Source organism: Rosa rugosa, chromosome 4 (genome assembly GCF_958449725.1).
Source record: "Rosa rugosa chromosome 4, drRosRugo1.1, whole genome shotgun sequence".
Lineage (NCBI taxonomy): Eukaryota > Viridiplantae > Streptophyta > Magnoliopsida > Rosales > Rosaceae > Rosa > Rosa rugosa.
In genome coordinates this window covers 31,379,285-31,392,333 of record NC_084823.1, presented here as the reverse complement: position 1 = coordinate 31,392,333, position 13,049 = coordinate 31,379,285, and the positions used below count along the sequence as shown (strand labels likewise).

At 41.2% G+C, this 13,049-nt stretch overlaps 1 protein-coding gene across 1 annotated transcript; it reads left to right on the top strand.

Annotated features, from left to right (window-relative positions):
* The first annotated feature begins 3,876 nt into the window (after positions 1–3,876).
* Positions 3,877–5,771, top strand: LOC133745115 (CASP-like protein 2A1). Its single transcript, XM_062173109.1, has 3 exons — positions 3,877–4,239; positions 5,046–5,163; positions 5,268–5,771. Exons 1-3 carry the CDS (start codon positions 4,022–4,024, stop codon positions 5,535–5,537), a joined length of 606 nt encoding a protein of 201 aa, XP_062029093.1. The 5' UTR covers positions 3,877–4,021; the 3' UTR covers positions 5,538–5,771.
* The last annotated feature ends 7,278 nt before the right edge of the window (positions 5,772–13,049 follow it).

Sequence of the window (13,049 nt, the reverse complement as noted above, 5' to 3'; positions counted from 1 at the left end):
TGACAAGTTCCGGATTTTATCGTGGTTCATGTTGGTGACATGATCTTCATTGGAAATCCTTAAAGAGTTAAGGAAAACCGTTGAACACTTGAAATCTGAGTTTGAGATGAAGGATCTTGGGAGAACACGATTTTGTCTCGGTTTGGAACTTGAGTATCGTGTTGATGGATGCTTAGGCGTTTTGACAAGGTCAATCCTTCAAGCACGCCCATGATCGTCCGTAGTCTTGATCCTAAAAAGGGTTCTCTTCGTCTGAAGGATGATGATGAAGATGTGCTAGAGGCAAAAGTTCCCTACTTGAGTACAATAGACGCATTATTGTACTTAGCTCAATGCACAAGACCGAACATCTCATTTGCGGTGAACTTGTTAACTAGGTATAGCTCTGTGCCAACTCGACGCCATTGGATTGGTGTAAAAGATATCTTTAGATACCTAAGTGGTACGATTGATATAGGCTTGTTCTATCCCTACAGAGTGATAATGGATTCGGATCCATCACACACCAGGAACGCCGCCAACACTGGCCTACGTCCTCTAACCCCATCCCAAAATGACATTAGTGTTTTGGAAGGTTTTGCTGATGTTGGGTTCCACTCTAACCCACACAAAGGTCCTTCCTAAATGGGTTATGTGTTCACCATGGGAAAGACCGCGATATCTTGGAGGTATACAGAACAGACCCTAGTCGCTATCTTCGAACCATGCAGAGATTATTGCTCTTCATGCAGAAGTTCGTGAATGTATATGGATTGGATCCATAATTACGCATGTTCGAAGCAATTGTGGTTTGAAGTCTACCACAGATGAGCCTACCAGTATTTATGAGAATAATGCTGCTTGTATTGAACAAATAAAGCAAGACTACACCAAAGACATGCAACAACACCAAGCATAATCAGCAACAATAGACTCTACTCAAGATCAGAGTGAACTAGGTTCGATCTGAGGACAGTGTGACAGACTTGTTCACTAAGTCATTGCCTAAATTCCACTTTCGAAAAATATGTTGGTAGCATCGTTTGCGGAAGTTATCTGAACTCCCATGACCGTAGTCATCAAGGGGAGATGTCTACATGTATGGTCTCGAAACGTGAAGGGTGTGTTGTACTTTTTTTCTCCTTCGACCGAGGTTATTTTTGTCCCACTAGGTTTTTGTTACTCGGCAAGGTTTTTGACGAGGCAACGAAAGGAGCACCGCATTTGGGCAACACAAGGGGGAGTGTTTAAGGACACCTAGATTGTGTGTCTGGCCCAAACTCTAGTTACTTGTCTGAGTTGTGATAGTGTTAGTCTTACAGATATTCTCGGAGATATCTTCGTAGATATCCAAATCATTGTACGATTATGTTTCCTTATAAGACTCTGATTCTATATTTGTAATCCTCTATATAAAGAGACCCCTATTATCAATGAAAGCACAACTCATTCTCCCAATTCCCTCTGCTGTTCTCTGCATCCCTTTTTCCTAAAATATGAAATATATTGATACTCCATCAGGATAAAAAAAAAATTATATATTTCAAATGAAAATGAAAATACAATTGTTTTGTAGGAACTTTTGTTTTGTTCTGCTTTCACTGAACCAAAATTAAACCGAAAGTTCATATTCGATTTGATTATTTCTATTTCAAAGCATTTTGATTTTGAGCTGGTTTTTTTTTTTTTTCCCTCTCTGTCTCTCTCTCTCTCTCAAGCCAACCCCTATATGAACACATTGACTTTATGACCGAATTATTTTATTCATGTTTCTTTCTAGAGAAATTTTAAATACACACCCCAAACTACTTAATACACATCCCTATTATTTTATATTTCAAATCAGATTTTATAGGTAGGTTAAATGACCAAAATAGACATCTATGTATTAAAAGAAAAATAATAATATTAATCATATGTTCCTTATATTATTCTATAATTATAAACACAATGAATTTCTATACATGGCATCCTCATTTAAAACAAGAATAAAGTTAGAAACCATCTAATTTAAATTTTCCTTAAATGAATTGTAATTAAATGGGGTGAGATACCATGTAATTTAGAATTTCGAAATCAATAGCATTAAATGTTTTTAAAACATATCGATTTACTCCCACTTTTTAGTTCTTTTTATTTTTTATCTAAAAGTGATTATTAGACAATTTATTATCTAATATAAAACATCACAGGTATAAAACTTTGTAATTGTTAATGTGTTTGACCATCCAATGACAACTTCGTAGTTCCGCCGTTGTGGAGAAACGTACTGCTGATACAATTTTGGTTGAATGTTCGACTCAAAATTTTATACTTGATCAAAAGGATGTTTAGTGGATGAGAACTCAAATAATATAAAACCTATTTCTAAGCATCTATTTGAACTTTGAAAGGAACAATAATGAATCCTTATGGATTTCCCAATAACTAACACAAGTAATTAATATGGTCAATTATATATACTAATCAAATGTTAAATAATAGTGTATTTCATGGTTTTTAAGTTTAAGGATATTTTAGGTAATTTGAGTTGTGTATTTAGTAAAATGTTAGAATGAGAAATTAAATGATAGGTGTATTGAGTAAGGAGTGTGTAATAAGTAATTAGGAGTGTGTATTTAAAACTTCTCTTCTTTCTAACCACCTTCCACCTTTCATTATTATTCTAAGACAAAAAATCATATCAATTGCTAAGGGTGCAAATTCTAACCCCCGTTCTTCTCGTCACTTTGGAATTTATTTTGACAAGTTTTTTATGAGACTACTCATTGATATTTTTCTTGAAATTAATAAATTTTTCTCGTATCAATAAAATTCCGAAAAAAATGAAAGATGAACAAACATGCATTTTAATAGCACGTTTGTAACATTCATTATGCAGTTGGTGTCATCTGTATTTGCTTCTTTGCTTTCATGTTCTAAACATGAAGATTGTATACAGCTTATACCAATTCACATGATCAGGTCACTTCACTAAGCCTTAAACCAATTCATATCACTTCATTAATTCACACCAACTCTTAGTGTGACAGCTCGTACCTATATTTTAACAATTTAATTCTAGTGCAAGAGATTCATACACGTAATATCTCTCCCGTCAGGCATAGTAAAAAGAAGACGTAGCTTAAATTTTGTCCGCAATTAAATAATTAAAACCATGCTAAATCTAATGTCATTCTATAAGAACTATTGTACTAACAGTAAAATAAATGGTTTAGTCATCAAAATGTTCATCATCGTAATTCCATTTTACAAATACACGCTATTTATCTAAAGACTTTACAAAAATTAGATTATCAAACCGTATTCCATTTGGACTATCTATGTGTTTGTATGTGATATATGCATATCACTAAATGGCCTGGAATCATCTTGTGTTATGGTCGTGTGTTTATTTCTCCTATCATAGAAAAATTATACGGTATATCAATATACAGTTATATTAAGTAGACTTAATTTAATATAGAGATAGATTATTCTCAAATTAGCCTATCAATGAATGGAGCCAATCTACTTTTGAATTGAACTAGTCTACTGAATGCGTTTATCAATACATTAATATACCATAGTCGAACCCACCATAATACTCTTGCCCTAATCAAAGACAAGTACTAGAGCACTCTGAACATAGATGATTCCTACTCGTTTCCATTAGAGAAGCATGTTGTAACAGTGACATGCACCTATTTACTATTTTGCTCCAAATTTCAAAATGCATGCTTGTGGTGTACGTACTCGGCGTATAACGTATTCATACGTATGTTCACAAATTTTAGAGTACGTACGTGTGGTGTGTGTGGAATGAGAGAGTGAGTTAGAAAGTGATACATATGGGGATGCGCGATCAGCCATAATAGATGACATTGAATTGAGGACATTGAATGCTTCACACCCACCCTGTAATTAAAGGTCGATGGCTCCATTAAATAGACCCAGAAGGAGCAGTAGATGAGGAGGAGGACCTTGAAAGCTCTAGCTCTTCATCATCCTAATATTTGAGTTCTAAAAACCTAAACCCAAGAAGGCCAACAACACCAGGATCATGTCAACGGTGATAGAGAAGTCTGCAGCGGAGGTTGCACCGGGACACGAGTTAGAAGGGATGAGTAGCAACGGCAACGGCAGCAGCTTGAGAACCGCGGAGACGCTGCTGCGACTGCTGCCGATTGCTCCTTGTGTGGCGGCTCTGCTCGTCATGCTTCACGATTCCCAGGACAATGAGTTCGGATCCGTTTCCTACTCTCATATTGGAGCTTTCAGGTAGATATACTGATATACATCATATATATGATAGTAATTAGATAGTATTTTCACTAAGAATTTTGGTAGCCTTCCTTGCATGCTTCTCTTCTAGATTTATTCATGTGATTGTGAGTTATTTATCTTAGTCCTCGAGAAAAAGAAAATGAAATCAATTGAAGAGGAGATTAAAGTACTAATTAATCAGTAGATTTTTTTTACTTGTAGAGGCAATATCTTATTTATAATTAATAATTTCTGGATAACTATTTATTTTCACTAATATTTAGTTCCTTTTTGAGATCCTTCATTCAGAGAATTCCATGGTAGTCCAAACCTGTATGCATATTCATTTCAAGTCTCCACTATAGAATCCTTCATTTAGTAAAAAAAATCGGTAGAATAGTGGGAAATTCCGATATCATGATCAGTCATATACCCAAAATATGTTAGAATTATTCGAGTTTATTTTTTATTTAAAAAAAATCAAGAAATTAGAAATTATGGTCACCCACCGTTTGAAGGTTGGTATGAATTCAATAGCATGTCAACAGTAGAAGTTCGTCTAATTATGATAGGACCAAGAAAATTTGTACACGCAAAGCCATGTCTATGTTGTCATTTAATGACTCGATCAAGAGTTGACTACTGAAACCATATCACTATCACACAGTTGAAGCTCATATCTACAATGTGTATACTTGGGTCTCAATCATAATCAAGTTACTTGTTGGAGAGATATGAGTCATTTCATCCAAAGAAATCGAGTTACTAGTTAGAGATCGAATTAAGTGAATGATATGTTTCTATGTGTATGCAAAATGTAGGTTTTTGGTGCATGCCAATGGCATATGTGCTGGTTATTCCCTTCTATCGGCTATCATATCAGCCAAGTCTCGTCCCCCCACCAAGTCTCTAGCCTGGACTTTCTTCTTCATAGATCAAGTAATTACTTACTTATTACTTACCATTTCTCTCCACTGCAAGTAATTATTAGTTACAGTTTATTTATTAATTACTTGTTGGTTTTGTATATGTTATATATGTAGTTGCTTACGTACATAATTCTGGGAGCTGGAGCTGTGTTAACGGAGGTTCTGTACTTGGCTTATAAAGGAGATTCAACTATAACGTGGAGTCCGGCTTGTGGGAGTTATGGTGGATTCTGTCACAAAGCCACAACTTCTGTGGTCATTACATTTCTGGTGGTGGCTTGCTTTGTTCTCATTTCACTTATTTCCTCCTACAAACTCTTCAGCAAGTTTGATGCTCCTGCCATCAACTCCATTAAGGGTATTCGAACTGCCACCTTCGGTTGATGATGATGATGATGATAATCTGCTTCCACGGTTGACAAGTTTATCTCTAGTTACTTTTTCCTCGGATTATTACTGCCAGTTATTACTTGCATTGAATAAAAAATAGATGTTTGTGTGCTTGTGTAATTTTGGCCTTTGGTGATTATAATGTGTTTCTGGTACTGTATCTGCTAGCTTCTCGTAATTCCTAACAGTATTAGAAAGAAACTAATAAATATTTTATTGCTAATTAAAGCTTTTCTTTATCTGTTTGCACTGAAGAACCTAAGTACGTAACTTTGTTTTATTTGAAATTCAGAAAGAAATTGATCACGTACAGATGAAATTGATTAGATAAGTTGACAGCTAGTCCCACACCTATAGTGGAGTTGCAAGTTGTACGTAGAGCCAAAAGGAGAAGGCACTGTGATATTGAATGCATTTGGAAGAAGAATGAATATAAGTTGTAAGATCAGAAAGGATAAAAGAAATTACCAAAAATAAAGAAAAATAAAGAAGAAGAAGACTCAAAAGGTTTAGCAGTCTGGGATGGTCAAGTGGAGTGAAGAAAAGCAAAGGACTAGGTAAAAGCTTGAGAAAGCATATTTCTAGAAATATAGTTTTTAGTAGGAAATTTTTGTATCATTGGCATTCCTCATAGGCTCATACAAAAAAGCAAAGCACTAGGTAAAAGCATGAGAAAGCATATTTCTTTTTTTATTTTGAAATGGGAGAAAGCATATTTCTCTAGAAATATGAGATTTTGTGTTATTGGCATTCCTCATACAAATTCCTAGCTTTTATTGTTACATAATGATTGAGTCTACATCATGAATCAAAGATGTACGTAGTAGAAGAACATGATCGATTAAGACCTCAACTCCCTTGTGATGCACCTAACAGCCATGTACGTTGTTCACAATATCCTTGTGTGATTAACACTAATCCTGATGACTTGAAAGTAGTGAATAAAGTCAATCACATATACTGATTTGTAGGATGTCAACTAGTAAGCATAACAAGCGGATGCAATGCAAGGTCAAAAAAAGTCTCAAATAGCTGTAATATGATTTTATCTTTATTAATTCGGTTTCTTTTTTTCTTTTTTTTTAGCGTGCATTGGTTAATTCCACAACTTTGGAGTTTACCGTTCATGAGCAATAAAGCTTGAGGTATTTCAAGCAACGACGGCGGGGATGGCTTTGAGGTTTCTGTGGTGGTCTACAAATTTAGGAAGATGGTTCTATTCGCTTAATGACGTGTTTCAAGACGGTGGCATTACAAGTTGGTCTCTTACTCCGTGGTCCATGGCATTCGATCTGATAATACTACGATCGTTGTGGGAGAGTGTGATGGTTGTTTGACCCGCCCTTTGTAGAACTTAGTATATATAGTATACTGGGTTAATATCCTTAGGCTGCGTTTGTTTGTCCGCATTAGTTACTAGATAGGACAAAAAAATATCTAAGATGGTGTTTAGTGGTTCAGATTGGAAATTTAAATCTTGTCAGGATAGGATGTCAACTCATGTTGGAGAGGTGGGATATGCACAGCAGTACAGGATTGTAACTAACTACAAGGATGGATCTTGACCAATTGACCACCATCCTTCTCCAAACAAATAATCATCGTCTGCGTCTCCGCCGCGAACCCGAAATCGAACACAAAAGCATTATTCTAATCGGGTTGATTGAGAGAAGTCTGAATCCAATGTAAATCAGGTAGCTCCAATTACCCAAATCCACCTCCACAACTTCCGGAGCCGCAGGACCCTGTTTTACTCAACGGTTGATCCACCAACTGCGCCGAATTCGCCATTACCTTCGACTTTGATTTCCCTACACTCAACTTAAGAGAGCTGTTCGAAACGAATGAAGACCGAAGAGCCGCGACGCCATGGTTCTGACCTCGAAGAGAGAGCTCCGTCGGATTGTTGGGCTTGAAGAGTGATGCTTTGGCGGTGGGCTTGGCAGAGAGTGAGATGGAGAAGGAGTTGGTTGTGGAGGCCATGGACTCGAGTACGGATCAAGGTCAGGTTGGGATAGAGAAGAGGGGACGTGAGTTTGCGTCTGAGTATTGGTGGTGTTGTTGACAACGGATCTAGTTCTTGTACTTATCCATTCCAGCTCTAATCCTCTTATACCAAACACATGAAAACATTAAAACAAATTCAATCTTATCCTAATCCAATTCAATTCAATTATTATTATCCTAATCCATTCTTATCCTGGATGCCAAACGTGGCCTTAGGGTTTGGATGCACATCATGAATCTTCCTCCTAATTTGAACTCAGAGAAGGTGGGGGTGTAGCATAGGCACAGTGTAGGTGACTGATCTGATGGTACGTTTACTTACTTACGATAGAAATGAAAATAAATAAATAATATTGGTGTATGAGTTTTCTTACGTTTACTAACATAAAAAAGAATTGAAATTGGTGTGAGTCTCACCTCATTGTCAGGAATTAATTCATGAATAACCTAAAACTTAATAATCAAGGGGATATAGGTTTAGAAATGAAAGCCTCAGGAATACATTATTTTTCACCCAAAATATCTTTACGTATTTTCAATAACTACAATAATCCATAACCCTAGAAATATATATACCTCTGTCAGCATCAGAAAGCAACAACGACAAACCTCCTGTGGTAAAAGAAACGGCTCGACTTCTTTTGGTTAGTAACCCATCTTTCTCCTCTCTTCTCTATTCTTCTCCTTTTGTATTCTTCATTTCATAATCATATTAAGTCAAGTTTTTCTAGTTTCATTTCAAATCCTCAATATAACCACAGCCCTATGAGAGTTGTTGAAGTATTTAGAATGTTTAGGTTTCTTCTTTGAGTTCTTATCTGTTTCAAAATTCAAAAGTCAAATTTTAAAGGGTGTGAATTCTAGTATATATTTCCTTATCCTCTATCTTCTTATTATTCTTCTTCTTTTGATAGGGGTATTTTAGTAATCGAACTGGTTTTAATTTTGATTCATGAACATTAGTAAACAACATCAATTGTAATCAGTTGCATTCCCATTCTGATTCCATGAGGTAAGTGAATAGTGTAATGGAAATGAAATATTCTCATACCGATTCCTTCCTTCTCCCATTTTAATTGCCTCCAATTCATGATTTTTTCCATTTCAGGTAAGTAAACATGTTATTAATCTTGTCGAGTACAACGTGGCCCCCTGTATTGACAATGATTCGAGTGAGGATTGAGCTAGCAATGTCTAACAAATTCTAGAACAAGTACAGCGGTTCATCAATCTTACCTTGAAAATGTGATCGGAGCATGTATCAGATATTTGCGGCTAGAGCATCCCTGTAATGGTTTTTAGATTATGGCAGGTTCAGGAGCGAGTCCATCTTCGAATGGTGATGGAGCCCGAGTTGTGGATCACTTTGACTTAAAACTTTTGATCCCTTTAGTATTTTAAGCACATATTCCTAAGGCATTACCATAATAAAGAAGGGCTTTAGCATTGCCATTCATTTTAGCATAATTGAAATGCTTTGGTCAAAATTTTTGAGAAACATTTTTATTGAGAGTGGAAATCGACAAAACTATTTAAGCAAAATAGATTCGAGAGAGATTGAAGAGAAAATTGTCGTCATATTATTGAGAATAGGAGCCCTATATATAGGGATTACAAAGTACATGTTCTAATGTTACAAGGAATACTAATACGAGTAGGATTAGGAATTCTAGAACCTTCTCTCCTATTACTACTCCTAGTTTGATTAGGCACACACAAAACTGATTTTCCTTCAACACTCCCCCTTGTGCCGCTCAAACTTGGTGGTGACGCTTCATTCGTTGCCTCGTTAAAAACCTTGCTCGAGGAGGAGAAAAAGAGTACAACACGTTGTTAATGTCTAAAAGTTCGGCGGTAGCTGAACCTTTGTTAACGCTAATCTGGTGGGCGGATTGATACTTGTGTCGCTCTCAAAGCTTCCGCTACCTGTCAAGTAAAATACAAAGGGCGTCAGAGGGAGACCGCGCCGGGCGGTCTTCAACTCTCCGATGCCTAAGTTAGTCAATGTATTTATGTTGACAAAGTAACAGTAGGTAAGTATTGAATGCGTAATTAATGAGGAGAGAGGAGAGAACCTTTTATAGGTGAGGAGGAGGCTGACCTCCTCCTCGTTTTCGATGTGGGACTGATGTGCTTCGGTTCCCAGTTTCAGAAGCTTCTGATGCCATCTTGGCGCAGCGCGTGGCGGGGCGTCAGAGGCGATGTGGAGGTGCTCTGCCGCTGGGGTTGCAGCCCGCCTGGCGGTGTGTCTGCATGTCATTCCTTTGGTTGGAATTAGTACCTTTGGCGGTACAATGAGCGTGGCCCATTATAGCTAATTATGCTTGCAAATGCACATGTATGTACAAGTCCCCCAAGTCCCCAGTCAAGGAGGGCAATCTTGGTTGGGGAGTTGCTCGGCGGTTTGGAGCGTTTTGTTCCGCTAGACTTGCAAGAGCATAATTAGCGTCAGTGCGTTGTCAACCATGGATTTTGTGAGCAAACGCTTTATACCCTTTCAGGTGGGCCCCTGCTAGGCCCTCCAGGGAGTCCCCCACTCCCCGGCTAAGATAGACCTCCGGATGGTCGGCAGATTGTTTGTTGAGGGGGAGCTGCACGGAGCAGAGGGTGTTGGGTAGCGAACCCAATCTTAGCACCCGAGTGACGGGGGTCAACGTGCCTGATCAGGGTCGTCGTAGACTGTTGACAAGTCCCCGTGTCCCGTAGGGACGGTCTGACCGTAATGCCGCGTGGCGGTCGTTGTCAGAGTGAGGCGTGGCCTCGGGATCCGCCGCTGGCGGATATCCCCCCACTGACTGCAGCAGGAAACAGCGTCCAGTAGACGTGCCTGGCGGTACTTTATTGAGCGATATGGCGCTGAACAAAGCACGCAATTTGCAAGATGAAAAGGGGGTCCGCCAGATTTGTGTGGCGGAAGACGCCCCGCTTGCAGGGTGGCAAGGCAGAAGTTTCGCTGGCGGTGTTTCACTCAGCGGAGACTTCGTCTCTTGGAAGATGACAAGGGAGAAGTTCCGCTGGCGGGGTTTCGCTCAGCGGAGACTTCGTCTCCTGGGAGATGACCAGGGAGAAGTTCCGCTGGCGGTGTTTCGCTCAGCGGAGACTTCGTCTCTTGGGAGAGGACAAGGGAGAAGTTCCGCTGGCGGTGTTTCGCTCAGCGGAGACTTCGTCTCTTTTTAGAGAACAAGGGAGAAGTTCCGCTGGCGGTGTTTCGCTCAGCGGAGACTTCGTCTCCTGGAAGATGACACGGGAGAAGTTCCGCTGGCGGGGTTTCGCTCAGCGGAGACTTCGTCTCCTGGAAGATGACACGGGAGAAGTTCCGCTGGCGGGGTTTCGCTCAGCAGAGACTTCGTCTCCTGGAAGATGACAAGGGAGAAGTTCCGCTGGCGGTGTTTCGCTCAGCGGAGACTTCGTCTCTTGGGAGAGGACAAGGGAGAAGTTCCGCTGGCGGGGTTTCGCTCAGCGGAGACTTCGTCTCCTGGAAGATGACAAGGGAGAAGTTCCGCTGGCGGGGTTTCGCTCAGCGGAGACTTCGTCTCCTGGAAGATGACAAGTTCCGCTGGCGGGGTTTCGCTCAGCGGAGACTTCGGGCGGTTGGGGAAGTTATCCGCAGTGGTTACTTCCATCAGACGCTTCGTCTGGTGGTGGTTGACACGTGTTCAACCCGTAGAGGGTTAGCGTGCGGAGGTTTGTCTCCTAGAGCTAGCCGTCTTCTCGCCATAAATGATAGTAATTATGGATTTCGTAACCGAGGCGACGCCTCGGTTAATCCGGAGAGTAAGCGGGGGTTTGCGACACGTGTACGGCTGCTGTGAGATGTCATTTTTGAGCGGACGGCTAAGAACGCGCTGATGTTGACAAAAAAGGGGGGAAACTCAGCGAGATTTGACACTTTGGTAAAAGCTTCAAACTCAATCGTCGTCTTCTCGCCCTGTTCGTCCTAGACCGAAGGAAGAGGTTGCCGGAGCCTTGAGATTCTGTTCCCGGGGAAACGACGATCTCATCACTCACAAAATTGCTGCGCACCATCACACCGTAGGTTTTGACACCGAGGTTGGTATCTGGGTTCCTTTTTTCCTGTTTCATTGAATCTGCCGTTTTCTGGGTTTTTGTTGTTTTTGGGTTTGGGATGGTTTCTGTTGTGGCGTGTTCTGGGGTGTGAAGTGAGATTTGGGGTTGGGTTATGGTGGTTGGGAGGGAGTTGGCGTTTAGGGATGAGGTAGACGGTCGAATCTGGGTTGAGTGTGTTCTTATTTTGGCATTTTCTGGGTAAATTGTTCTTGATGTTCTTGGCTATAACTGATCTGAGAATAGGCTAGATCTGTGTTTGTGCTAACTGGTGTGGGTTTTAGGGTTTGGGATGGCTAACGTCATAGAGATTTCGAGCAGTGAGGATTCCGGGTCTGATGTGTCGTTCAGCGCGGCGGATAGGATATTTATTGACTCGTTGCGTCCGTCTGCCCATGCAGGAACCTCACTGCCGGGACCGCTAGAGGTAGAGCAGCTACAGACTATGCTTGGGAAGTAGCCATGGGTCGTGGTCCACGTCCAGAGAGCTCTAGGGCGGGTGAGGCCGCTGCTGCCAAAGCTAGGCGCGACGAGCGTTTGGTGAGCAATAGCGCTGCCAGCGGCTCCGCTGGGGAAGAAGAAACAGCAGGGGAGGATGCTGAGTCGGCGTGGTTCCTCGAGGATGGCACCGCCGTTGACGAGGCAGGAGGGCGAATGAATGCCGCCGCCGTCACTCGAATGAATAAGACGTTCCGGTTACCGGGGTCGGTGAAACTACGGCCGCCGACGGTAGATGAAAAGGCGTCGATTCTCCCAGCGGGGTTTGCGGCGGTGCATGAGGCGATATTCCGCCAGGGAGTGACACTCCCGCTGGTGCCCAATCTTCAAATCTTGGTGTGCGAGTTTGGCCTTGCCTTTGGTCAGATTTGCCCCAACATGTGGCGGTTGATGCTGGCGATGAACTCACTGTGGCTGTTGTCCGGGTGCGAGGGGCCTACTGTGGCGGAATTGCTTCACTTCTACGAGTTGGTCTACGTGAAGCGCCAGGGTTGCAGAGGGCAAGTGAACCTGAGCCGCCGCCAGGGAGCACCCAAGCTGATCGAGAATCTAAGGGATTCAATGTCCTACTGGCGGGGGACCTTCTGCGTCGCCACGGATGGGTGGGAGTATCAGGCTAGGGTGAACGAGGAAGGGCCGACGTTTAGGATTAAGTCGGAGTTCCAACCTATTCGAGGTTGGCAACCAGTTTCCGCTGAATGTAGCTGGCGTGGTTTGTATTTTGCAAATGTACCTTTACTAATCGGTTTGTGCTTGTGCAGCGGGATTGCGGTACAACTTAACGCGCGAGGAGGAGTGTCGCGTGGCACGGATTAGAGGTTGTTGGCGGAACCGCAACTTGCTGGACTTCCGACTTCTGACTGGCTGGGAGTTGCTAGTCGATCAGAAATTAACTTGGTCCATTGGTAAGAAATTGCCGCCATATTGCCCTCTTTT